This window comes from Sorghum bicolor, chromosome 2 (genome assembly GCF_000003195.3).
Source record: "Sorghum bicolor cultivar BTx623 chromosome 2, Sorghum_bicolor_NCBIv3, whole genome shotgun sequence".
Classification (NCBI taxonomy): domain Eukaryota; kingdom Viridiplantae; phylum Streptophyta; class Magnoliopsida; order Poales; family Poaceae; genus Sorghum; species Sorghum bicolor.
Genome location: NC_012871.2, coordinates 46,788,492 through 46,812,745, shown reverse-complemented (window position 1 = coordinate 46,812,745; position 24,254 = coordinate 46,788,492). Strand labels below are relative to the sequence as shown.

General features: G+C 47.6%; 1 protein-coding gene across 1 annotated transcript in view; it reads left to right on the top strand.

Annotated features, from left to right (window-relative positions):
• Window positions 1-22,718, top strand: part of LOC8062043 (structural maintenance of chromosomes protein 6B) — a 35,867-nt gene extending 13,149 nt beyond the window's left edge. Inside the window, exons 11-28 of the mRNA XM_002462064.2 lie at window positions 6,673-6,747; window positions 6,876-6,980; window positions 7,079-7,245; window positions 7,314-7,416; window positions 7,545-7,657; window positions 9,279-9,483; window positions 9,563-9,691; window positions 9,782-9,896; window positions 16,573-16,658; window positions 19,882-19,977; window positions 20,658-20,791; window positions 20,874-20,976; window positions 21,317-21,396; window positions 21,499-21,577; window positions 21,681-21,738; window positions 21,879-21,976; window positions 22,063-22,157; window positions 22,243-22,718. Coding sequence (XP_002462109.1) covers window positions 6,673-6,747; window positions 6,876-6,980; window positions 7,079-7,245; window positions 7,314-7,416; window positions 7,545-7,657; window positions 9,279-9,483; window positions 9,563-9,691; window positions 9,782-9,896; window positions 16,573-16,658; window positions 19,882-19,977; window positions 20,658-20,791; window positions 20,874-20,976; window positions 21,317-21,396; window positions 21,499-21,577; window positions 21,681-21,738; window positions 21,879-21,976; window positions 22,063-22,157; window positions 22,243-22,300 — 1,899 coding nt within the window. The 3' untranslated portion in view covers window positions 22,301-22,718. The remainder of the gene's footprint in view (window positions 1-6,672; window positions 6,748-6,875; window positions 6,981-7,078; window positions 7,246-7,313; window positions 7,417-7,544; window positions 7,658-9,278; window positions 9,484-9,562; window positions 9,692-9,781; window positions 9,897-16,572; window positions 16,659-19,881; window positions 19,978-20,657; window positions 20,792-20,873; window positions 20,977-21,316; window positions 21,397-21,498; window positions 21,578-21,680; window positions 21,739-21,878; window positions 21,977-22,062; window positions 22,158-22,242) is intronic.

The following is a 24,254-nucleotide window of genomic DNA, read 5'->3' as shown; positions in this document are numbered from 1 at the left end:
TTTCCCCTTTTGGGAAAGGGGTTTCCCGAAAAAACCCCCACTTTTTGACCCCGGGGGGGGGGGGGGGAAGGAACTTTTTGGGAACCCGTGCCGTTCAATTGGGGTTAGTAGAGCCCCCTGAAGCCCCGTTGTTGAGATTCTTGGGGTGCCTTTTTTTTGATTAGACCTTCCGGGACACCTTTGCAATTGGCGGAGAAAGGGCCCCGTTTCACAAATTACATGGTTGGGGCGATTGCAAAGTCCCTCATTCCATTAAGGTCAAACCATGTGCCCATGAATGACCTTGGTGCGGTTTTTTTTTTTCAGTTTGCAAAAAATTTTTTCGCCCTTCCCTTTTTGTGGAAAAGTTTTGGACCTTGAGAGGGGTAAAGGGTTCCCCCGAGAGCCAAATAGATTTTGGAGTGTAGAGAGCCCCAGAGTTGGGAAAACCCCCTCCCCCCCTTTTAAAGGGGGGGGGGGGGGGGGTGACCTTTCATATATACTCGAACATCAGGCGCCCTACAGTGATTTCTAAATAAAAACCAATTTATAGATGACAAATATGGATAGGACACCAAACATAGGCATCATCATTATCGATCAAGAATATGATATTATTAGATACATAGCACAAAATATGAGTATCACGTATAGTACAGTTTGTGTCCTGCCATCATGGTTCTATTCAGCCATAAATTATACAACCATTCATTACAAGCATGACCACTTTATCGAGTCGTATATTATAGTTCATGGTCGGAATTCATGACTGCAAACACAGAGCTAGGCAACAACATAACATGTCACATCTATGCTAACACATATATAGCTGTCTATAACTGGTCTGGTCAAAAGCATTGTGATCTTCATCTTCTGGAGATTAGGCATATTTGATTGCACTGTAAATAGAAAAGGACATCAGTTATGATATTTATAGATTATAACAAGGGGTAATTTTAATGGGGCTAAAATAGACAACACATCTTTCAAGCATAAAGTGGTTGTTATCTGAGCATAAAGTGGTTAGTATTTGAAATCAGTATCTTTATCAGCAAAAGGCTTATTTGTTGTTCCTTTGACAAGGAACACATGAGTCCTAGAATTAAACTACCACATTACATACACATAAGAATATGATGCGACAAGCACACAAAATGATCATAGAAATTATTTCAGCATTGCAAACCTTTTCTTGTTACACTTTTATGTGTCTTGGTTATCGATGGAGAATCATCTGGAACACTTAAATCAAGGCTAGAACTGACATCCTGCGGGGATGTACACAATGCAAAACCAGATGCACTCCTAAATATTTGTATCAACTAAGATTCTAGAATTATATTCAGCTACATAATCATGACATATCTAAAGACACAGAATGCGTTCGCTTCCTGCGCAGAAGCGGTGGCCACGTTAGCCTAAATATGGACAGCCGCTTGATTTGCCTAATCAACGGTCCACGCTAGTACCACTGTTGGTGCGCAGAAGCAGTTCTGCCTGTTCCGACCTTGGTCTTCTTAAATGCTTTGGCTTCCTGTTGTTGTTCACCGCTTCAGGGTGAATCGCTTCTCAGATCATCGGTCGGCACGATCTTTAGGCCTTGTTTAGTTCCCAAAAAATTTTGCAAAATTTTTCAGATTCCCCGTCACATCGAATCTTAAAACGTATACATGAAGTATTAAATATAGGCGAAAATAAAAACTAATTGCACAGTTTGGTCGGAATTGACGAGACGAATCTTTTGAGCCTAGTTAGTCCATGATTGGACAATATTTGTCAAATACAAACGAAAGTGCTACAGTGTCGATTTCCTAAAATTTTTTGGAACTAAACAAGGCCTTATTCTGGCGCACCGCTGTTGGCCATCGACCCCGTTGCTTTCGTCTGCCTTTCGTCCCTATCGATTTCCCATACCCTGTCTCCTGTGTCTGCCTTCTTTTCTCGTCTCTGCTCTGCGTGCTTCCTCATTTTCCAGATTGTTTTCTGTGCGTTGTACCTGCTATGGTGTGTTGACGACTGCAGGATACGTGTGCCACGCAGCTTACACTTTCGTTTGCATCGGCCCAGGTGTGTGCTCGTGCTATCAAAGGCTTTGTTTAGTTATAATTTTTTTTCCAAAACGGCTACCGTATTATTTTCGTTTGTATTTGATAAATATTGTTCAATATTAACTAGGCTTAGAAGATTCATCTCGCAAATTATAGATACATTGTATAATTAGTTACTTCTTTTATCTATATTTAATACTCGCAAGATTCAATGTGACGGAGAATCTAAAAATTCAATGTGGCGGAGAATCTAAAAAATTTTGCAATTTTTTTTAGAACTACCAGACTGATCAGGCAAACACGGTAGGACGACCCACCAAGACGTTAACTCCACACTTAAAACCAATCAGATTAATACCCATACGTGTGCGCGGAAGCGCGCACCCGCCACTAGTGCATTCTTAAATCATGACGTATGCACTGTTAGTCTTGTCTACATTGTTAGATTTCAGAATCAAAATACAACCTTGTCTTCTTAGTAGCACTATAAGGAACACCAATCACCACTAATAAAATACAATTCGCAGAATACCTAAGAGACGCGCACAAGCTCTATTTAACTATCTGAAGGTATACAATTAGCCTAACATTCAATTGTAAGACAAATCTAATCCACCTCACTGTATTAAATAAGACAAATATTAATTCACCTCACTGGATTACATGTCAGAACTCTACACAAATTGTAAGGCGCTCGACAAAAATAAGGTGGCCACCTAAATAATACGAAGAACATCCGCTCGCACTATGTATTACTCCATGCCTTCTAATCAGGGAGTATATTTAAAGCACCAAACAAAATGCACAAGGTAACCATCAAGCACACAACAGTTGTATGAGGCAATGAGACTAACCTCAGGCTTTAGCTAGCAGCATGGTTTAGACACAATCCCTTTTTATGCAGCTAGGAGTGACCTGAAAATTAACCAAGAAAATTTCCTTACTGGATAGAGAACAGTATCAGTTTCTGTTATTTGCCTGAGTTTTTTTTACGGTGTTAGCTTCAGCTAAACTTTTCTAGATCCTTTAACGTGTTTAGTTAGTAGGAAGTATGCCTACCCGGTCCATGCTTAATATTAATCATTATGCAGGTATAGTGTCATATGATGGATCTCTAAACTATGTACTGATCTGAGAAAGAGGCAGATCATACGTTACTAAATTTCACAAATAAAAGCTACAGTCTTAGACAGTGAACCCAGCAACCAAAAGCTAGATTCATTTTGCCCAAGAATATATGGGAATTGCATTCCTCAGTCTCAAATGTTCAGAAAATATTGACCAAAGACCCATTGAATACAAAATCAATTAATAAGAAAGAAAAAGAACCCATCAACCCCACGGCATCGAGCAGATACCTACTTCGAATTGAGAACCAAAGACTTTTCAATAGAAGAAGCTTAGGGTGTAAAAGTAGGTACTTTCAGAGGGCCCATGTAAGAATGTATGAAGAACCACTATTGCATAACCATGAATGGCATGTTGAAAATCTGACGTATCTGAACCTAAGGCATAGAAGACATGATTTTTTTTTATTCTCAAAACCAAGTGGTTTTCTATTCTTAATTAGTTGTCAAAAATTCAAAGAAGATTAATGAAGTATTACAATCAATCATGTGCTGTCTCATAGGTTCAATAGCATTAAAGACTTATAATATATTATCCTAACCAAGACCACAACCAACTTTGGATTCAAACAGGTGGAAACATGTCCACAGGGACATGTATATAATGTTCTACTGACAAATCTTTTGCAAAGCAAATACAGTGAAATTATATGGCAATGACCACAAGGCAAGCTGACCTTGGGTTGGTGATCTCCAAGCCCACATCAGCCTAGGCAAGCTCAGCAGTGAGCTACTATTCAGTGCAACAGAGGAACAAGGCAATGACAAGAAGGGGGGAAAGACTTTCCACGCCGCTCCTACCTTGGCAGACTGCTACCAAAATGGCAAGGATCTGTAGTGATTTTGTGCCCATGATCAATGTTTTCAGGTCGTCCGATTAATCATCCTGGTCGGTCAGGAGTGCTCGATTAGGAGGTCTGACCCGACCAGGTCGACCAGAAACCTGGTCGTCCGATTAGTCGTCCACTTATCGCGATTAATCGTTCGATTAGGACATGGACGACCAGGTTGTGTGCTCTGTTTTTGGGCTTTTTTGACAAGGCAGATATGTGGGGGGTATGGAGATGCTGTTGGTTGTCCCAGTTCTCCAGAAATAGTTAAGAAGGAGATGTTGGTTTACATAAAAAAGAGTTGAAGATGAAGAGGAATGTTGGTTTACAGTAATGCAGTCTTGATGCTTCATATATTGTGTATAATATAGTGTATATATAGAGGTATATATATAGGTCGACCAGCTGATATGCCTGGACGACCAGGGACGACCAGGGTCGATTAATCGACCTGGTCGCTGATTAATCGCCTGGTCGGTCCCAGGTCGACCAGGATCGACCAGCCGACCAGAAAACATTGGCCATGATAATATACATCAATTAAAAAAAATCATGCACTCAATAGAAAGAATTTTGAGTTTACCTAAAGAACATGACACCGTGGCATGGTACAGAGCCATTTCTCACAACACCATAAGACTGTCAGTTATAAGTTCAGAAGTCAAAGCTCAATTAGCAATGTGCTGAATGTGCCACATTTACATTTTTCTTATTTTTGCATTGCCGCTTCCACTCCTCTTGCTTGTATCATTATTATCTGATCAAAATCTGTAAACAATAGCAAAAAAAAAAATGAATGCATGATTTTGCTAGCAATTTCTTATGCTCCCTGTTCCCTAGAGTATTTTTTTAAAAGATTTCATTCTAAATGGCACAATGGGACCAATAAGACACCATATACGAGGAACTTTTGCTCACCTCTCAGTAAAGGTGCTTGTTCCTTCCTCTATGACAACCCTTGTAGGTGTCAACGTACGAATCGTCCTGTATTCATAAATCAAAATCAAAATCAAAGGAAGCTGGTTTTGTCAGGAGCATAAGCAGAGTCCACTTGGAGAATATCATATACATACCTACATATTCACTATTCCATATCCATTCAGTGATACTGCTGTTTGGAGACATGAAATCACAAACAAAAGTTCCAGCAAGCATACAACAGAAGAGAGTCATATACACTAACATGACTTCTCATGCATATACTAACATCATTGTTAAAGAGGATGCCAACAAAAAAACAAAAACAATACACGCTAGATCTTGCCACTGTCCCCAAACTCACAGCCGGGCACTTCGACCTAAAAGCGAGCAGATCCAACCATGTCCGCATGAACCCGATCATCAGGTGAGCGGATCTGGCAGTGCTAGCATGGGTCCTTCGATCTCACGGAGGCACCAGGTGGGAGCAGAATGTCCCAGCGGTGTGGCAAGCCCCAACGTCGTCGTAGAGCCACGAGCGGGAGCAGAGGCGACCACGGCGCAACACCACCGGGAAGGGCCGCACGCCATTTCTCCCGCAGATTCAGGTGCGCTCGTGCAACATGACGAGGCATAGAGGGGAGGAGGGAGGATGCGTCGATGGCTAGGGGAGGAGAGAGGAGGGAAGAGGCGACGCCGGCTAGGGAGGACCCAGAGGACGGAGGAGGCGATGGTGGCTAGGGTTTCGATTGTCCCCAAGCTCATGACCGAGCCAAGGTGCGGGAGGAGCGAGATTGTTGGAATGTCTCTGGACTGCGGGTTGGTTTTTGGAAAGATAGAGGAGTTTTTTGCAAAACATGAAGCGACACTTGTCAACATATAAATGAGCCACCAATGTCCCAAATTCTGTGGTGGCAGCAAACTCAAGTGGGTCTTAATAACTTCTGATAGCCCAATGGGGCTTGGATTACAACATGTCCAGATACAACGGGACAATACACGTCTAATAATTATACTCGATCTGCTTTTAGTCAATGACTAAGATCTGGACACTGAGACCAAGGAGATCACTAATTGGCACTGTAGTATGCTACATCTTGGCCTTGGTGCCCAGCACGCTTGGCTGTCGCCATATGTCTCAAAATGGTTGCTCTGGTCCTGTCAACTCCTGCACACTAGCATGCCAATGTTCTGAGTGATCCACGCTACTCAACACTCGGGATTTATTCAGCTTGGACTCCCGGGCAGATGAGGAGCAGTTGTGTCGCCACATTTTCAATCTCCGAGCAAAACCAAAGTGCTGTCTGTCTCGCTTGAGGCACAATGGGCACCCACATCTCCTACGACACAATCGATTTGAGAAACATTTTTTTACACTTATGTGCTTATCAGAATTAGATGGAAGGAATGTTAAGAAGAAAAAGGGGCAAGAACCCTGACAAGCACACCCACATGAACACAATTAGGTTTACATGCACGCCCTTGAAAACATTGAACAACCTTGACCTAACCAAGCGGAAAAGAGGACTCCAACTGACTGCTGTCTGGCCAAGGGCAAGGAAAAATGAGATGCCCCTAGGCCCTGGCCAAAATCCAGAAGTATAACTCCTCCCTAGTGAGTGACATGGCTTCAGCTTAGGGGAATAATTTGAGTAGTCACAATTATCTGCACCACATGAAATTTTGTCTGTGCTGCTATGTTTATGGTGTCAGCCTCTTTGACTTGGATCCTTGTGGTATTGTACTGTTTCTGTTGCATATACTTTGCAGATAGAAGAAGATGGACGTAGGATCAATCAACTGAAGTCTCAAATTGATGATCTACGCCAACGCCAACGTGACAAAGTAATATCCGGTGCTTCATTAAGCATGAAATATTTCTACTTCTTATCATGCTGTGTTTTCTGACTTTTTCAGTAGCAACTATTTGGTTGTATAAATTAATTGTAGCAACTAGTCATGCTCCTTTGCAGCTAACAGCCTTTGGAGGAGAGAGAGTTCAGAGCCTCTATAAATCAATAGAGAGACACAATAGTAGATTCAAATGCTCTCCTATTGGTCCAATAGGATGTCATTTGGTATGCCATAACTAGCTTTGACTGTTGTCATGTCTCTTTTGATTACTATACCTGTCCACAACAGGATTCACTACCTTGCATTGTTTGCTTTGATGCAGCAACTGGCAAGCGACTACTGGTCCGTTGCAATTGATTATGCATTAGGGAGGTTATTAGATGCTTTTATTGTCTCATGTCATAAGGATTCACTTGTTTTACGAGAATGTGCGAAAGAAGTGAACTACCGCAATCTTCAAATTATTATATATGACTTCACAAAACCACGGTAAGACGATTGTTCTATTCTGTTCATCTTTAGCTGTCTCTGATGAATTTTATTCCATCTTTGAATAGGGTTGAAATTCCAGATCATTTGCTTCCTTCAACACCAAACCCGACAGTACTTTCAGTTATTCATTCAGAAATTCCTACTATATTAAATGTATTAGTGGATCAGGTAATGCGTCATGTACACTTCACTAATTTGTTTATTTATAGTTGTCAATAACCATTTTTTTTTGGGTTCAGATGCTTCTGTTTTAATAATAGTTTGTGACCACTCTGCTAAAAAGACCACTATTTCAGGGCCATGCAGAGAGGCAGGTCCTAGTTCGAGATTATGCAATGGGAAAGTCTGTTGCATTTGATCAGAGGATACGAAATCTGAAGGAAGTATATGCTTCTGATGGTTGCAAAATGTATGTCCCATTGGTACTGCTATTTTTTGGATCATGTTTTGGTCATACTCTTTTCCACTCTAGCATTTATCTAGTTTCTGTATGTGTGAATACTGAACACTGTAGATCTTTTAAAAGGTATGCTTAGGCCCTGTTTAGTTTCCCACCCAAAATTTTTTCATCCATCCCATCGAATCTTTGGACACATGCATGGAACATTAAATGTATATAAAAAAATAAACTAATTACACAGTTTGGTTGAAAATCGTGAGACGAATCTTTTAAGCCTAGTTACTCTATGATTAACCTTAAGTGCTACAGTAACCCACATGTGCTAATGATAGATTAATTATACTTAATAGATTTGTCTTGCAGTTTCCTAACGAGCTATGTAATTTGTTTTTTTATTAGTTTCTAAAAATCCCTCCCGACATCCTTCCGACACATCTGATGTGACATCCAAAAAATTTTCATCTCCAATCTAAACAGGGCCTTAGGTAGGACAAAAGTATCACTGTATCGATGAACAACTTTATTGAGATGATCAGTGAGTCAGATGTTCACGTGATTAACTTCCGTTGTTATAAGCTGCAATAAGTTTGGCTGTGGAACAATGTTTTCAAGACGGCTGGTCGTGTCTGGACGCTGGGGGACCGTCCAGGTCGTCCAGGACGATTAGTTGTCGTCCAGGACGATTAATCGACCCTGGACGAGTCCCCTGGTCGTCCTGGTCGTCCCCTACATATGGGGACTGATATATACCATATATATTATGTAGCTATATACAATACACATTATACCATATATATATATATACATGTTCTAGGCTCTAGAGTCTAGATAGGTCAGCTGGCCACTTACCTGGCTGCTGCAGAGCCCTTTCTTGTCTTGCTGGCTGCTGCACACTGCACGCTTGAAGGGAGCATCTTCGTCGTGCAGTCCTCCTCCCTTGCACAGCTGCAGGCTTGAAGGGAGCATCTTCGTCGTGCAGTCCTCCTCCCTTGCACAGCTGCACGCTTGCAGCAGCAGCCGCAAGGAAGAGAGGGAGGGCAGCTGGAAGGGAGGGAGGAGAAGCTGGGAGACGGAAGGGAGGAGAGGAGAGGAGAGGAGAGGAGGAGGAGCTGGGAGACAGAAGGGAGGAGAGGAGAGGAGAGGAGGGCAGCAATGGAGGTGGCTGCTGCTGCTGGACGGGAGGAGAGGAGAGGAGTGAATGTGTTGTGCTGAAATGAGTGAGGGGTAGATAACATAAACCCTAATGGGCTTGGGTCAAAATATAAGGCAGCAAGCTAGGCCCAACTCTAAGATGCAGCCCATCTACTGACTGGACCATCTCCTGACTGGACGCCAGACAACCTGGACGGACGATTAATCGCGACTGGTCGACGACTAATCGGACGACCAGTTTCCTGGTCGTTCTGGCCAAGTCGGAGGCCTGGTCGAGTACCTTCAACCGTCCAGGACGATTAGTCGCGATTAATCGCGATTAATCGGACGTCTTGAAAACATTGCTGTGGAAGTGGTGATATTGTGGATGTTGGAAGTCCAGGATATAAATTGGCAACCTTCAAAAGACATTGGCTGTTCTAAAGTGTCTTTCAGAAAAGAAATGTTGAGTTCTTGATTCTGTTTTAATTGATTGCAGGTTTTGTAGAGGTTCTGTTCAGACTGTTCTTCCTCCAAATAGGAACTGGAGAGCTGGTCGTTTGTGCACTTCTCTAGAAGATAAAATAACTGAAATGGAGCAGGAAGTTACTGAAATTAAGCAAATAAACTCAGAGAGGTTGGATCGCAAAAGGAAATTAGTTGCTGATCGAGACAGCATCAATTTAGAATTGAGACAGTTAAAGGTAAAATTCAAGTTGCTGTGAACTTTTGTTGTTATAAGCTGCAATAAGTTTTCTGATAGCAACCCCTCATGTTCCGCAGAGAAAAAGAGAAGATGAGGAGTTGCATCTGGAGCGTAAAAAGGCGCAGTTGGATGACACCAAGAAAATTTCTGTTGACAATAGTCATGCTGCTGCTGTAGATACCTCTGAGCTAGTAGCTGAAATGACGGTTTGTTCTCGATTACCACTTTACTGCATTGCAACCAATCATTATGTAAGCTAGTATCTCATCAATTTACTGTCTTTTTTAATTCTGCAGCGATTGAAGGAAGACATTGAGAACCAAGAATTAGTTCTGCAGAAAATTAATTTGAAACTTACAAATGCTTTGCAAGAAGAGAATAATACAAGAGCTTCTTACAAGGACATTATTGGTAATATCTATTTCCATTAACGTTGACTTACTCTTCAAACTTGGTTTGTTATACTTACTGTCATAGACTCATAGTAGAGCCATGGTCTTAACACCCTGAAGCTATGAATAGTTGGTGGTGGGTCTGTTCTGTTTGCTGCCAGTAAGGTCAAATTGAAACATATAAACTTAGAAGTAATAAAATCTGGAAAAAGATCTATTACTTGGAAACAGAGAAATTTGATTATGTGAAATACATTTCCTATATCTCTGGAAAATTTATATGTATCGGTTTTTACCAGCAGATTTTAGGCTGTATGAAGTAGAACACCACTCACATTACAATAATATGTAGCTGGTTTGTGAAGCAGGGGACAACATTTCCACCCATAACCTTTCCCCATAGGTACTTCAAGTCTTTGTAATGGTTAAAGTCTAGCCAGGGGCGTTGTTGTTAGAGTATATGAGTATTAGGCCCATGAGGCTAGGCCCATGAGGCCCATGTATCCCTAACTATATGGCCACTCTGATTAGGGTTAGCCCAATAATGAAATCAGAAAGTCTAACATGGTATCAGCTTAGGGTTTTCTTCCTCCCCTGCTCCCTGCCCACCCCAGCCGCCGCCACCTCTGGCTGGCGCGCCGCCGGCGGCCATGGCCGGCCGGCCTGATCCCCCTCCTCCTCCTTTCTACTTCAACCACTTCCCTCCTCTCCTCCTCTCTTCCTGGGCGCAAATCGCGCAGCAGACGCTGCCCAGAGCCGCCGCCCTTGCCTCTACTTCTTCTGGCGCAGCTGCTGGCCTGGCCGCCGGCGCGGCTGCGGCTCTGGCCGCGCGCGCGGAGCCGGCGGACGCCGCCTAGGATGGCGCTCGCGCGGATGCGGACGGCGCCCGCGCGGATGCGGACGGAGCCGCATCCGACGTCCGCCTGCAGGCGACCGCGCCCGGAGCTGGCCTTCAGGCCGCTCTGGCTGGCGACCAGGACGCGCCCGACGCGGCCACCGCGGCTGCCCACGCCCGGGGTGCCGCTGCTGCCATCGCAGCTGGCCTGGGCATGCCTCCGGATGTCTCCTCTCTGCCGCTGCTCACGGCCTCGGGGCCTCTGCCCAGGGGACCGGCCCCTGGTCTGGCAGCAGGGACGCGCGCGGGAGCTCCGTCCGCGGCCCCCTTCCCTGCCCCGCCTCCGCCGCCCGTGATGCACCGTCCGGACTCCTCCCTGCTCGCCGCCCTCGTCACTGCTCGTGCTGCGGCTGCGGAGGGCCGGGCCCGCGTGCGTGAGGCCGCTCTTGCTTGGGAGCGTGAGCGAGACGCGGCCGACGCCTTGGCCCGCCAGATCGCCGACGCCGAGCAGTTCCTCGGCCTTCCAGCCTCACCTGACGTCGGGACCACGTCCTCGGGATCGGCTTCGGTCGTCTGGCACGATCCAGCCGACCCCCACGTGGTGCAGCTCCACTACCAGGCAGGGGGCGTCCAGAACATCCGCCTCCTCGTCCCGGTCGTCCTCGAGCCCGAGTCGCCCTCCTACGCTCGCTGGAGGGACTTGGTCCTCCTCACCCTCCGCCGCTACGCCCTCGACGACCACGTCCTCCTCGACGCCGCGGGGGCGGTCCCGACCCCCTCGTGGCTTCGCCTCGACAGCGTCGTCCTCTCCTGGATTCTGGGGACGATCTCCCTGGATCTCCACGACCTCGTCCGCAACACCCCGAGCGCTCGCGGGGCCTGGCTGGCGCTCGAGGGCCAGTTCCTGGGCAACGCCGAAGCCCGGGCTCTGCGGCTCGACGCGAGCTTCCGCACCTTCGTCCAGGGCGACCTCTCCGTCAGCGAGTACTGCCGCCAGATGAAGGGTATGGCGGACTCCCTCGGCGACCTCGGCTGGCCCGTGGAGGACCGCATCTTGGTCCTCAACGTTCTCCGCGGGCTCAGTGACCGATACTCCTACCTCCGGACGTGGATCACCAGGCAGCGGCCCTTCCCCACCTTCCTGCAGGTCCGTGACGACCTTGTCATGGAGGAGCTTACTCAGGGCCTACAGCCTGGGTCCACCTCCGCTTCGGGGTCCTCGTCCTCCTCCTCGACTGCTCTCGCTGCCACTCCACCTCGTCCCGCCACCCCACCACAGTCGTCACTTCTGGGTCCTCTCCCCCCCGGGCCGAGCGGGGGTGGGGGGGGCCGTGGCGGCCGCCGTCGTCGTGGTGGGGGACGTGGAGCAGGTCGTGGGGGCAACACGACGACGCTGCCACCTCCACGAGGTGCACCCTGGCCATCCTACAACCACCCATGGTCAGGGCGCATCTCCATGTGGCCGTTCCAGGCTTCCGGTGGCGAGCCTCGCCCGTCGACGGCCATGCTTGCGGGTACTCCCCCGGGGTTCCCCTCAGTGACCCCGTGGGCGGCCCCGTTTCCGGCGTCCTCGTGGGCTACTCCACCGACGCCCTTGCCCGGGTCGGCCGGCTGGGACCAGGCGGCCTTGGCGCACTCCTTCAGCACCATGGCCCTGACACCCCCAGTCGGGCCGGAGTGGGTCGCCGACTCTGGGGCTACTTACCACACCACTCCTAACCCCGATATACTTTCTTCTGTTCGCCCTCCTTCTCCATCTCTCCCTTCGTCCATTATGGTCGCTAATGGGTCTTGTCTTCCTGTCACCTCTGTGGGTGCTGCCGGCCCCCATGGTTCCTTTCGTCTTCCTGATGTTCTTGTTGCTCCTTCTATGGTTCACAATCTTCTTTCTATTCGTCGTTTTACAGCTGACAATTCTTGTTCTGTGGAGTTTGACTCTTCTGGTCTTACTGTGAAGGATTTGGCTTCCCGGCGTCCTCTGCTCCGATGTGACAGCACGGGGCCCCTTTACACTCTTCGCTTTCCGGCATCTGCCTCGCCTCCTTTGCCAGTTTTGTCAGCTGCCTTCGCCACCACCACCTCCACTACTTGGCACCGGCGTCTCGGCCATCCTGGACGTGATGCTTTGATGCAGCTTAGTCGTAGTTCCGATATTCGATGTACTTGGGCTCACGATGAGCATTTGTGTCATGCGTGCCAACTGGGCCGACATGTTCGTCTTCCTTTTTCTAGTTCTTCTTCTCATGCGGCCCGCATTTTTGACCTTGTACATTGTGACTTATGGACCTCTCCTGTCATCAGTATTTCTGGATACAAGTACTATCTTGTGGTGGTGGATGATTATTCTCATTATTCCTGGACTTTTCCTTTACGTGCAAAGTCTGATGCTTTCCTCGCGCTTGTCCACTTTTTCGCTTGGGTGTCCACTCAGTTCGGCCTCACTATCAAGGCTGTCCAGTGTGACAATGGTCGGGAGTTCGACAACTCCGCCTCCCGTGCCTTCTTTCTCTCTCACGGTGTCCAGTTGCGCATGTCTTGCCCGTATACATCCTCTCAAAACGGCAAGGCTGAGCGCATGATTCGCACCACCAACGACACCGTGCGCACTCTCCTGCTCCAGGCCTCTCTTCCTGCTCGCTTTTGGGCCGAGAGCTTGCACACCTCCACTTACCTCCTTAACCGCCTTCCTTCCGCTGCTTGTCCAGCTCCCACACCTCACCACGCTCTCTTTGGTACCCCTCCTCGCTATGATCACCTTCGAGTCTTTGGGTGCGCGTGTTATCCCAACACCACCGCCACCGCTCCTCATAAGCTGGCACCCCGTTCGACTCTCTGTGTCTTCCTTGGTACTTTCCGGATCACAAGGGGTACCGATGCTACGACCTTACCTCTCGTCGAGTCCTCATATCTCGCCATGTGGTGTTCGACGAGTCGATCTTCCCCTTTTCCACCATTGCCACTCCTGCTTCCACCTCGGAGCATGACCTCTCCTCTGTGTTTCCTACTGACCCGGTGGTCCAGCCACCGTTTCCGGTGTTTCCTGCAGGTACTGCTACGTCGTCTGACGCCCGTGACACCTCGGGGCCTCTACCCTGCCCGGGTCCCGAGGTGTCACCTTCCGGCCCGGCCCCTGCGCCTGACGCGGGTCCCGTGTCGGAACCTTCGACACCGGCCCCACCGGTACGCTTTGCCCAGCCGGTGCGTGTCTACCAGCGACGTGCTCCCGACGTGGGGTCGGCACCTTCGACACCGGCCCCACCGGCACGTTACGCCCAGCCGGTGCGCGTCTACCAGCGACGTGCCCGGCTGGCGCAGCTGCCTCCGGCGGCGCCGGTGGCCCCCTCTTCGCCGGGGTCACCTGCGCCACCGGTGACGTCTTCCCCGCCGGCGACACCGACCCCGCCGCCACGGCACTCAGCTACTCGGGCCGTGACGCCGGTGTACCACCCACCGCTCCTTCACCGACACCCGCGTCATGTTCACCCGATGGTGACGCGACATGCGGCTGGGACCCTGCAGCCCCGGGCTCTTGCGGCGATGCCCGGGGACTCGCAGGTCTCACCGGTACCCTCTTCCGTCCGCGAGGCCTTGCTGGACCCTCACTGGCGCCGCGCGATGGAAGAGGAGTACGCGGCCCTCCTCGCCAACCAGACATGGGATCTGGTGCCACGACCGCCGGGCTCCAACATCGTCACCGGCAAGTGGATCTGGACCCACAAGCGCCGGGCTGACGGCACACTTGAGCGGTACAAGGCTCGCTGGGTTCTCCGGGGCTTCACTCAGCGACCCGGTGTCGACTACGACGAGACCTTCAGCCCGGTGGTGAAGCCGGCCACCGTCCGCACGGTGCTCTCACTGGCTCTCACGCGCGGGTGGCCCGTGCATCAGCTGGACGTCAAGAATGCCTTCCTGCATGGCGTTCTTACTGAGACAGTCTACTGCAGTCAGCCGGCGGGATTTGTTGACTCTTCTTGTCCTGACATGGTGTGTCGGCTCAACAAGTTTCTCTACGGCCTGAAGCAGGTCCCCCGGGCGTGGAACCATCGGTTTGCTGCTTTTCTGCTGACTTTGGGGTTTGTGGAGGCCAAGTCAGATACCTCTCTGTTCATCTATCACCATGGGTCAGAGACTGCATATCTGCTGCTCTATGTTGATGACATTGTCCTCACAGCCTCCACTGAGTCACTCCTTCGGCGGATCATTGCATCACTTCAGCAGGAGTTTGCCATGAAGGATCTGGGTGCTCTACATCACTTTCTCGGGGTCACTGTTGAGCCTCACCCTGCTGGATTACTCCTTCACCAGCGGCAGTACACTCTTGATATCCTGGAGAGAGCTGGGATGACTGACTGCAAGCCCTGCTCCACTCCGGTTGACACACAGGGCAAGATATCGGAGGCTGAGGTCGGAGGCTGAGGGTATACCAGTGACAGATCCCACCGCTTATCGGAGTCTTGCCGGGGCACTTCAGTACCTCACCTTCACTCGGCCGGATATCACCTATGCAGTACAGCAGATCTGCCTCCATATGCATGATCCTCGGGAGCCACACCTCGCCGCTCTCAAGCGGATCCTACGGTACCTCCGCGGCACAGTCGACTTCGGTCTTCTCCTTCACCGACGGTCGTCCTCCACCGAGCTCGTCGTCTACACCGACGCCGACTGGGCCGGGTGCCCGGACACCCGCCGCTCCACCTCCGGCTACGCCGTCTTCTTAGGCGGCAACCTGGTGTCTTGGTCGTCCAAGCGACAGCCGGTCGTCTCCCGCTCCAGTGCCGAGGCGGAGTACCGTGCTGTCGCCAACGGCGTGGCTGAGGCTTCCTGGCTCCGTCAGCTCCTCGCCGAGCTCCACAGCCCTCTCTCCCGGAGCGCACTGGTCTACTGCGACAACGTCAGTGCGGTGTACCTCTCCACCAACCCGGTCCAGCACCAGAGGACCAAGCATGTGGAGATCGATCTACACTTCGTCCGGGACCGGGTCGCTGTCGGCGATGTTCGGGTCCTCCACGTCCCGACCACCTCCCAGTTCGCCGACATCTTCACCAAGGGTCTCCCGTCCTCGACATTCACCGAGTTCCGTACCAGCCTCAACATCACCAGTGGCTAGTTGTGTCTGTGGGGAGCTCGTGTGTTGTACCTCTTTTCTTTCGTGTCCAGTCTGCGAACTCCGCTGCGACGGCAGTTCAGACTGCGGGGGGATGTTAGAGTATATGAGTATTAGGCCCATGAGGCTAGGCCCATGAGGCCCATGTATCCCTAACTATATGGCCACCCTGATTAGGGTTAGCCCAATAATGAAATCAGAAAGTCTAACAGTTGTATTAAGATTTTAGTTTGTGATGTGGCTGCTCCAATTAAGCCAACCTGTTACGTCAGGGCCACCAGTTGTAATTTCAAAATTCTCTTGTTATCCACACCTTGTATTTTTACATTGGTGGGACATGTCTTTGTTAAGAGATGAAATGATGCACACACAACTTTTGGGCCTTCTCGGTTTGTTTACTGCAGTTTTTTCCTGCTTTGTTTATTTTAGTAAACACAATATTCTATTTACTATTTAGATTGCAGAACAAGTTATATTTTAATCTTTCTTAAACTTGTCTCACCAATGTATGTCTGTTCCATCAGTCTTTATTTTGACCTGCAAAGAAAACATAATATTTAGATTGCCAACTTGTTTCTGCTATATTTCTGCAATTTGTTCTGAATAACATCTTAACGGCAGAACTTTGGAATGAAAAGTTTTGGAATTTAATTGTTCATTCAATCTGGTATCATGCTTTTACAGAAATATCTCTGCTTCCGCTTCCCTGTGGTAAATTCTATCTATATATACTAAATGCTAAAAACATTATTCCAGAGTCTGCACATGCTGAAATGGGGTCTATTAGCGATGCTGAGCGTGAATTGCAGCTTGTTGAAGAAAAAATACATGATGCTGAGCAGGTGTGATTCTCTTATTCTAACAAGTATTAATTTGTGTGCTTTAGTGTTGGTTTTATGAGATTTGGTTATCAGTTAACAATATGGCTGCCACAAGTCTGGCAAAGTTAGTAAAAAAGCTAACCTGCACCTGGAGGGACTAAGTGTTGCAACTTACAGCTTATGGCATTAGTAGATGTAACAAAAGTAAGGCTTCCCTTGTTGGACAAGCACCCTGCAGAATTGAGATTGGACACACATAAACACCCTGGACACCGAATTTGTGCTGCTGAAAGCTATTGTATTTTCTGTTCTTGATCAGTGTTTTAAAAGAGCTGCCTAATTTTCCAGGCAAGAAAAGTTTCTGGGTGTCGGGGTCGCCTGGGTGTATGGCGTCCGCCTTTCGCGTTAGGCGTCCTTGGTGTCACCAAGGAGGCTGCGGTGGTCGCCTTAGTCGGAAACGTGCCTGCGTGTGGGGAAAAGAAGGGACCCATCGCCTGGGTGGAAAAGAAATCTCTACTGCGCAGCACTCTCCCTCCTTCCATTCCTTGTGTGCGCACGGGAAGGGAGGGATTGGGAGAGAGATAGGGTGTGTTCGGTTTGTTTCCTAGATAAGCCTGGCTAACAAAACTAAGACAGGCTGGCTAGGCAATGCAAGCAGCACATGTTTGGTTGCCTGTACTAGTTAAGCCTGGCTAAGAATCGGTGTGTTTGGTTGCCTGGTTTAGTTTGCATAGAATCACCTCTTTCATCATCTGGTGACTTTACCTCTTTGAAGACTTGTGTCGAACATGTGATGGGCATGGTAGCACTTCGACACCTTGGCGATGGCGATGATGAGGCCGTAGATGCCAAGGACTCCAGCCATGATGACGGGGATGATGGACTTCCTGGTGAGCTCAGGTCGCATGACGCCCATGGACGCGACGCCGATGCCGCTCTTGGCTGTCCCATAGGCGGTGCCCATGCCTAGGCATCATCAGAGCGAGAGGGTGAGGAGAGTGAGGAATGGATGGATGGATCCCGGTGGGGGAGGGAGGGAGATTTGATGAGTGCTTACAGGAGAAGACGAGCATGACGGCGGCACCGAGGAAGCCAAATAAGGGGGCCGTCTCGTTGCTACTGAAGGTGGAGGCCGCCATGGGTGGAGGTGGAGGAGAGGATGCCCTCGGGATCTCTTGTTTCTCTCGTTGACCGGAGAGGACAGACAGGACCTCCACCACACACGACCTCCACTCGCCAAGGAAGCTTCGTCGCGCGACATGGAAGCTCAGTTGACCTACCTTCCTCTCCCTAGCAGGCCACCGCGAGGGGGCGAGCGGAGATGCGGGCGAGGCCACCGGGGCTGGGCTGGGGGTGGTGAGGGCGCCGGGATCTAGGTCTGGTGGCTTGAACTAGGAGCGGCTACTGCGCCGGGCACGAGCCCGTGGCCGCGCATGCAAGGGCACCACACGGGAGGTGAGGGGAGCGGAGGGCAGCGCGAGAGCCTGGCTCCGCTAGAACGACCGATGTGGGCGTTTCCAGCAAGCCATCCGTACGAAATGGGTTTGTCCAAGCCTGGCTAGCAGGCCATATAGGCAACCAAACAGGCCCAAGTTGCATTATGCGAGCTTGGCTAGCCCCTAAGCTAGGGAACCAAACACACTCATAAGGGACTGGGGAGAACGCGCGCAGGTAGGGAGGGATTGGGAGAGAGAAGGGATTGGGGAGAAAGGGAGAGGCAAAGACAGAAACATACATGCTATGCTGGCACGCTGCTGCCTACTTTCTCTTCTTCCCCACTTGCGACGAGTTTGCTCCCGCATCCTGCGCGGCAGATTCCCCACGCGATGCACCCCTGCGAGTCGCCTCGCCTGTCCTCCCCCGCGTCGACTGAGGATGTCTGCCCGCCTGCTTGTCTGTACAGACCAAGTGCGCGCACGACTGGAGGACTGCTCGGCGCTGCCTCTTTCCTGCCACAAGCCATGCCCTCCTCTTCACCGGTGCCCAGCTTTGCCCTGCCTTGTTGCCAGCTCTCTCTCCCCTTCTGTTCTGTTTTAAAAGGCTGAAGCTTACGGGCGGATGGCGTCGCAACGGGCGGAGGTTACCCCGATAGGCCGACAAAGCAGAGGAGGGGCGCCTCGATCCGCTATTTGATGGCCACACAGATGACCGCAAAGAGGTGGCTGAAGATCCATCCGAAGAATGGATTGAGACCTTAAAAGGAATCTACAAAGCTGCCCCTGTGAGCAGAGATGGGATCTCCCGGGGGAGCGCCGGAGTGCAGCAGGGAAGGGTGGTGGCTGGATCCCAAACCTAGAACTTTGGTACTGTGTTACGAATAAAGAGTGACAACTGGATGATAATATTGAGGCCCAATAGGGACTATATATAGAGTACATAGGAGACACAAAAGGGAAACCCTAGACCAGGAGATTATACTAATACCCTTGACTATTATACCTTAACACTATTAACAACAGATGTTGGACAGGTTATTGCCTTGTTAAGCGAGGACTACCACATCCAGCAGCCTGGTCCCTCTGTGATAGTGAAACAATTCTGCACACCCTCATCTCTTGCATTCTTTCGAGCAGGTTTGGGCTATTTTTTTTCTTCTTAAACAAAATGACACAACTTTCCTGTGTTCAAGAGAAAAAGCCTGGATGAAATACACACGTGCGACCCAGCCTGTGTGGTTGTTCATATACTCTTGACATAAGTTGTCTTCCTTCTTTGTCCTGCTTCCAACTGCCTCTACCATGCTCTCTCCACCTCTGACCCCTCCTACACACCGCAACTCAGAGGCAGTGGTTGGGACGATTAAGCAAATCACTGCAGATGTAGTGGCTGCTTGCACTGCACCCATTGTCGATCTTAGAGATGGCATTTCTTCCCTTTCAATACATCATTTCCTTGAACCTTAGATAAAGGTATTCTGTGTGGTTTCTCACGTTTTGCAGCTTGATGATATTGCAGAGGGGCTATGTGAAAGCATGTGGTTTCAATTTGTTGCATTTGAATATTTGATTCTCCAGAAATAAGAGTTTCTTTTCTGCTCCTTATATTGCTCATCTCTTGCTGCCACCTGAAAAATGCCCTGCTTTCTTTTGCAACTCCTGTCAGGCTAGTGCTATTAAATGCAACAGTGTGTTACTGTTCGCTATGTTGATACTTTTGTGGTCATGATACTACATAAATAGATAGCATACTGTCCTTGATACTTTTGTGGTCATGATACTACATTGTATTTTTGAACCTTTTTCAGGAGAAGGCTCACTATGAACGTGTTATGGAAACAAAGGTTTTAGGTCTTATTACAATGGCTGAATCAGAGTTGACACGTCTTCAACAGCTTCATCAGGTTATTGCTGTGTAACTGGCTTCTTTGTTCAAACCCCCTCTTTTTCCTTCGAGTGCAGATTTGGCGCCTCGTTAGCTAAATACCATGTTGCAAGTTTCAAAAATCATGTATGTAGTCAACCTGAACCTGGTACTGATCATCATGTACTGACAGTGGCACTTGTTTTTTGAATCTCAACATCAAAGATGAATTTCAAACCGAATTGTTGTGGCTACACTTAAATTTAGGTGTACTTCATACATGATTTTTTGATCATTTTCTTGATTACAACATGATATTTTAGGTAAACAGCACCCTCCCACCCCAAACGCCCTATAATTTTCCTTTATGTTTAGTTATATTGCACCATAAAAAAATGTACAGTCTAATATTTAGCTTGTTTGAGCATAGAATATTCCTTAATAAAGATTTAGTGTTCTGCATAGTAACTATTTAGTGCATAGAAGGTCTTGAAATCTACTGTTCTAAATTCTAAAAGCTGCAACTTATATTGCATTTGTAAAAAAAAATAGAGAGATTACAGTCATGTGCTTGTTTAGATGCATAGTACAGACATTGGAAGACACATAGCTGTTAAAGAATTTCCAGCTGCTAGCCACCAAATTTTCCTTGTGACTTCAGCTGGATGGAGGGGTTTATTTGACTCACAAGTCCAGTATTAACTGTATATTCTTTTGTAGGTGAATTTTGAAAAGGCTTCAACAATTTGTGCCGAGAGTGAAGTGGATGCTCTTGGGGGTGTTGATGGATCCATAGAACAATTAAGTGCTCGTATTAGTAAATTAAACAAGAAATTTCAGCAAGAAAGCAGAAGGTCTGACCAATTGTTTGTGCATGTTCATAATAATATATGAACAATGAGTTCTGATACTTTCTCGTAAAAAATATTTGTGCAGATATACTGAGACCATTGATGATCTGAGAGCACTGCATGACAAAAAAGGACAGAAGATCTTGAGAAAACAACAAATGTATGCAGGTTTTAGGGACAAATTAAATGTAAGTTCCATGCCATTTTCCTGATATCTTCATTCTTTCTAGATCCACATTGTTTTAAAAGGCTTGCTTGATTTTTTTCTCCATCAACAGGTAAGGGTTGTGATTTGATAACAACTTTTCATTTTTAATTGTGGATACATACAATAGGCAAGCCAAATCTGCATGACTTGTGCATTGTTTTAGTATTGATTTGTAGGCGCATTGAAGTAATAATAATGACTGGCAACTCTCATGCCAATTTGAGAAAAAAAACTATAGTGGTATTAGATATACTAGATTACTAGTTCATGTGTAATGCACTCAAAACGGATCTGTTTTTAGCTAATTTATTGCTCTGTAGGCATGTCAAAAGGCATTGGACTTGCGATGGAAGAAGTTCCAGAGAAATGCGGGTCTTTTGAAGCGTCAGCTTACGTGGCTGTAAGTTCCGTGCTATGCTCATCACCAAATTTTCTTCCAAGTCTTCCTATCAATCATGGAATATGATTATCCCTGAGTCTTTCTGCCTTTTGCATATGAAAGGTTCAATGAGCACCTGGGAAAGAAAGGTATTAGTGGGCACATCAATGTAGACTATAAGAACGAAGTTCTGTCTGTTGAGGTCAGTTACTTTCACAAGATTTCCTTTTTTTAATGTTTATCTAAATGAATACATGTTTGGTTTTGAACCAGTCTAAGTAAAATGTTTATGGTGTTCACTGTAGCTGACAATGCCTCAAGATGCGTCTCGTGATACCATTAGAGACACTAGAGGACTTTCAGGTAGTTGCAGCTTCCAATAGTCTAGTTAATTAATCAAGTTTTGTTTATTCTTTGAGAACATTGGTAAAGAAATACATGATTTTTTTTTGTTCAGTGTTATCTGATTGTATAACTTCTATTTATGCTGTCATTCTCTCCAGGTGGAGAACGATCTTTCTCAACCCTTTGCTTCACCTTATCTCTTCATGGAATGACAGAAGCACCATTTAGGGCCATGGATGAGTTTGATGTATTCATGGTGAGCAATCATCTGACCTTTGCCATTATCTTTGCCCATTTAATAACAGAACAGACTTGGTAACTGGTGCCATATGAATTTGGCAGGATGCGGTGAGCCGCAAAATAAGCTTAGACACCCTAGTAGATTTTGCTGTCACACAAGGGTCTCAATGGATATTTATAACCCCTCATGATATCAGGTTTGCCAATATAACATCAGTACAATCACAGTTGTTTTGAGCTCCATTCTGTGTTGTAATTTCTCATTTGTTATCTTTTCCTCAGCATGGTGAAGGCTGGGGATAGGATCAAGAAGCAGCAAATGGCTGCCCCTCGCGGTTGACAGGGTTGAGTACCCCTGGCCTGGCCCTAGTGAATGAAGCCTGAGAGCCTTGGACATGGGGTTGAATCTGCTTGGAACTGCTACTTCTACATTTTGTTTGTAGTTTGTACATAGCTCATTTTGAGATGTACTTAAGCATGGTCTGGTCAAGAGCTTGTCCCTGGGCAGCATCAGCAGTTCTGTATGGTTGATGCATGTGTTGAAATCGTTGGGTCTTTAAATGAACAAACTGTAGCTGCAAATGAACAAATTGCGGCTGCAGATGTTCGATGAAGTGAACCCTGACTGAACTGGGGCATTTGCTGTCCACCCTACCAGATTAATTCCAAGCGTATGGTAACTAACTTTTCAATGGTACATTAGTCGAATGGGAATTATGTTTTCAGTGGAAGAGGAATAATATTCTCATCTTATATTATGACTTGTATATGATTTTTACTAAAAAGGGTGAATTGGTTGTGTTCTGACAAGCATTAGAATATCATAAGGTTTGGAAATACCAGGAGCTCTGGAGCTCATGCGGCTGCACCAGGAGCCGTAGCTGCGTCCGGGCCGTGGAGGTGGACGTGCTGGATAGCGACGATAGTGGCCTTGGGGACTTTCTGGCTGGGACCTTGACGTGGTGGCATGCCACCGTTTTTTTCTAGACCAACGTGGTATCCAACATTGAATATCCGGATGGATTCAAATACGGACGGCATGGCATATGTGACGATAAGATACGGCTGGGTGGATCCTCTTGGATTCAGATTCGCACATGGATTGCTGTTGAGCAATGCACGGCAGCAGGCTCAAAGTCCACGCACCACGAGCGTGCCGCTAGTGAGCCAGTGGTGTCGACACTATAAACAACGGTCCAGGAAGTCAGCACCTGGGGTTAAAGAACCCTGAGTTCAACAAGACTTATGCGGCACAAAAGAGGAGAAACTTAGGAAAATAAGCTTTAGGGTAAACAAGGAGTGGCTGAGCAAGAAACCAAATTGTTTTGCATAAACTTGCTTTCAACGTTTTAGCCTCAATAGGCTACCTCGAGAGGTGGACGAATTCGAGGACAGTCTATCTAGTTGATTTTCACGGACGAGTCCGTGAATTACTAATTCCTAACAAGAACGATATTTTCCAACGGCCATAGCTTCATGTCACTGTGAGTTCGGGAATTGGGATCCGAACTCCATGAGACATTTCCCTCCTCCCCATTTCTTAATTTAGTTGCATGTTTAACTACGATGATGGTCGAAGGAATTGAGTCTCCCAATCGGGGAGCAACGACGATTCGAACCACTTAGCAATCCAGCTGGTGTTCCTAACTACCCGACATATGTAGAACAGAATCTTGCATATGTCAACCCAAATTTAGCTTTTCCAAGATCTGACGAGTTCGTGGCATCGCGGCCCGTCATCGCGGCACCTGAGAGCACAGTACTCCACCGTCCAGCCATTTGTTAGTAGGGTACACGCTACTCTCGCCATCGCTCCACGCCCAGTGCGCGAGTAGCCGCTCTCGTCGAGGAATTACAAGACCAGGCTTACCAAGGGCAGGTGACTAGTAATATAAAGTCTCAACCCAGCAGGCCATCAACGGACCGACCCTTAATCGACACAGTTGGAGACACTACTTTAAGACTCCATTCTTAAAGCAAGTCCATCGACCGGTCTCAAGTCGAAACATCATTGACCATAAAAGGTATCCTGCAACAATCCTTCAAACTTTTTTATTTGAAAACCTATCTAATAAGCAGGTCTAAGCATCACTACGCAGTTTTAAATAAAACAGGTGCCAAGGACAAGAAAACAAATATCAAGGTGGTAAATGCAACAATTAGGTTAAACCCAATTTCTGACTACGTAATGCAACATTTTGATTCATAAGTGATAAAAGATTTAAAATATTCATGGAAGGGTTAAATGCATCTGGGGCTTGCATTGGTTGCAGAGCTGAGTGGGTTCCTCGGAG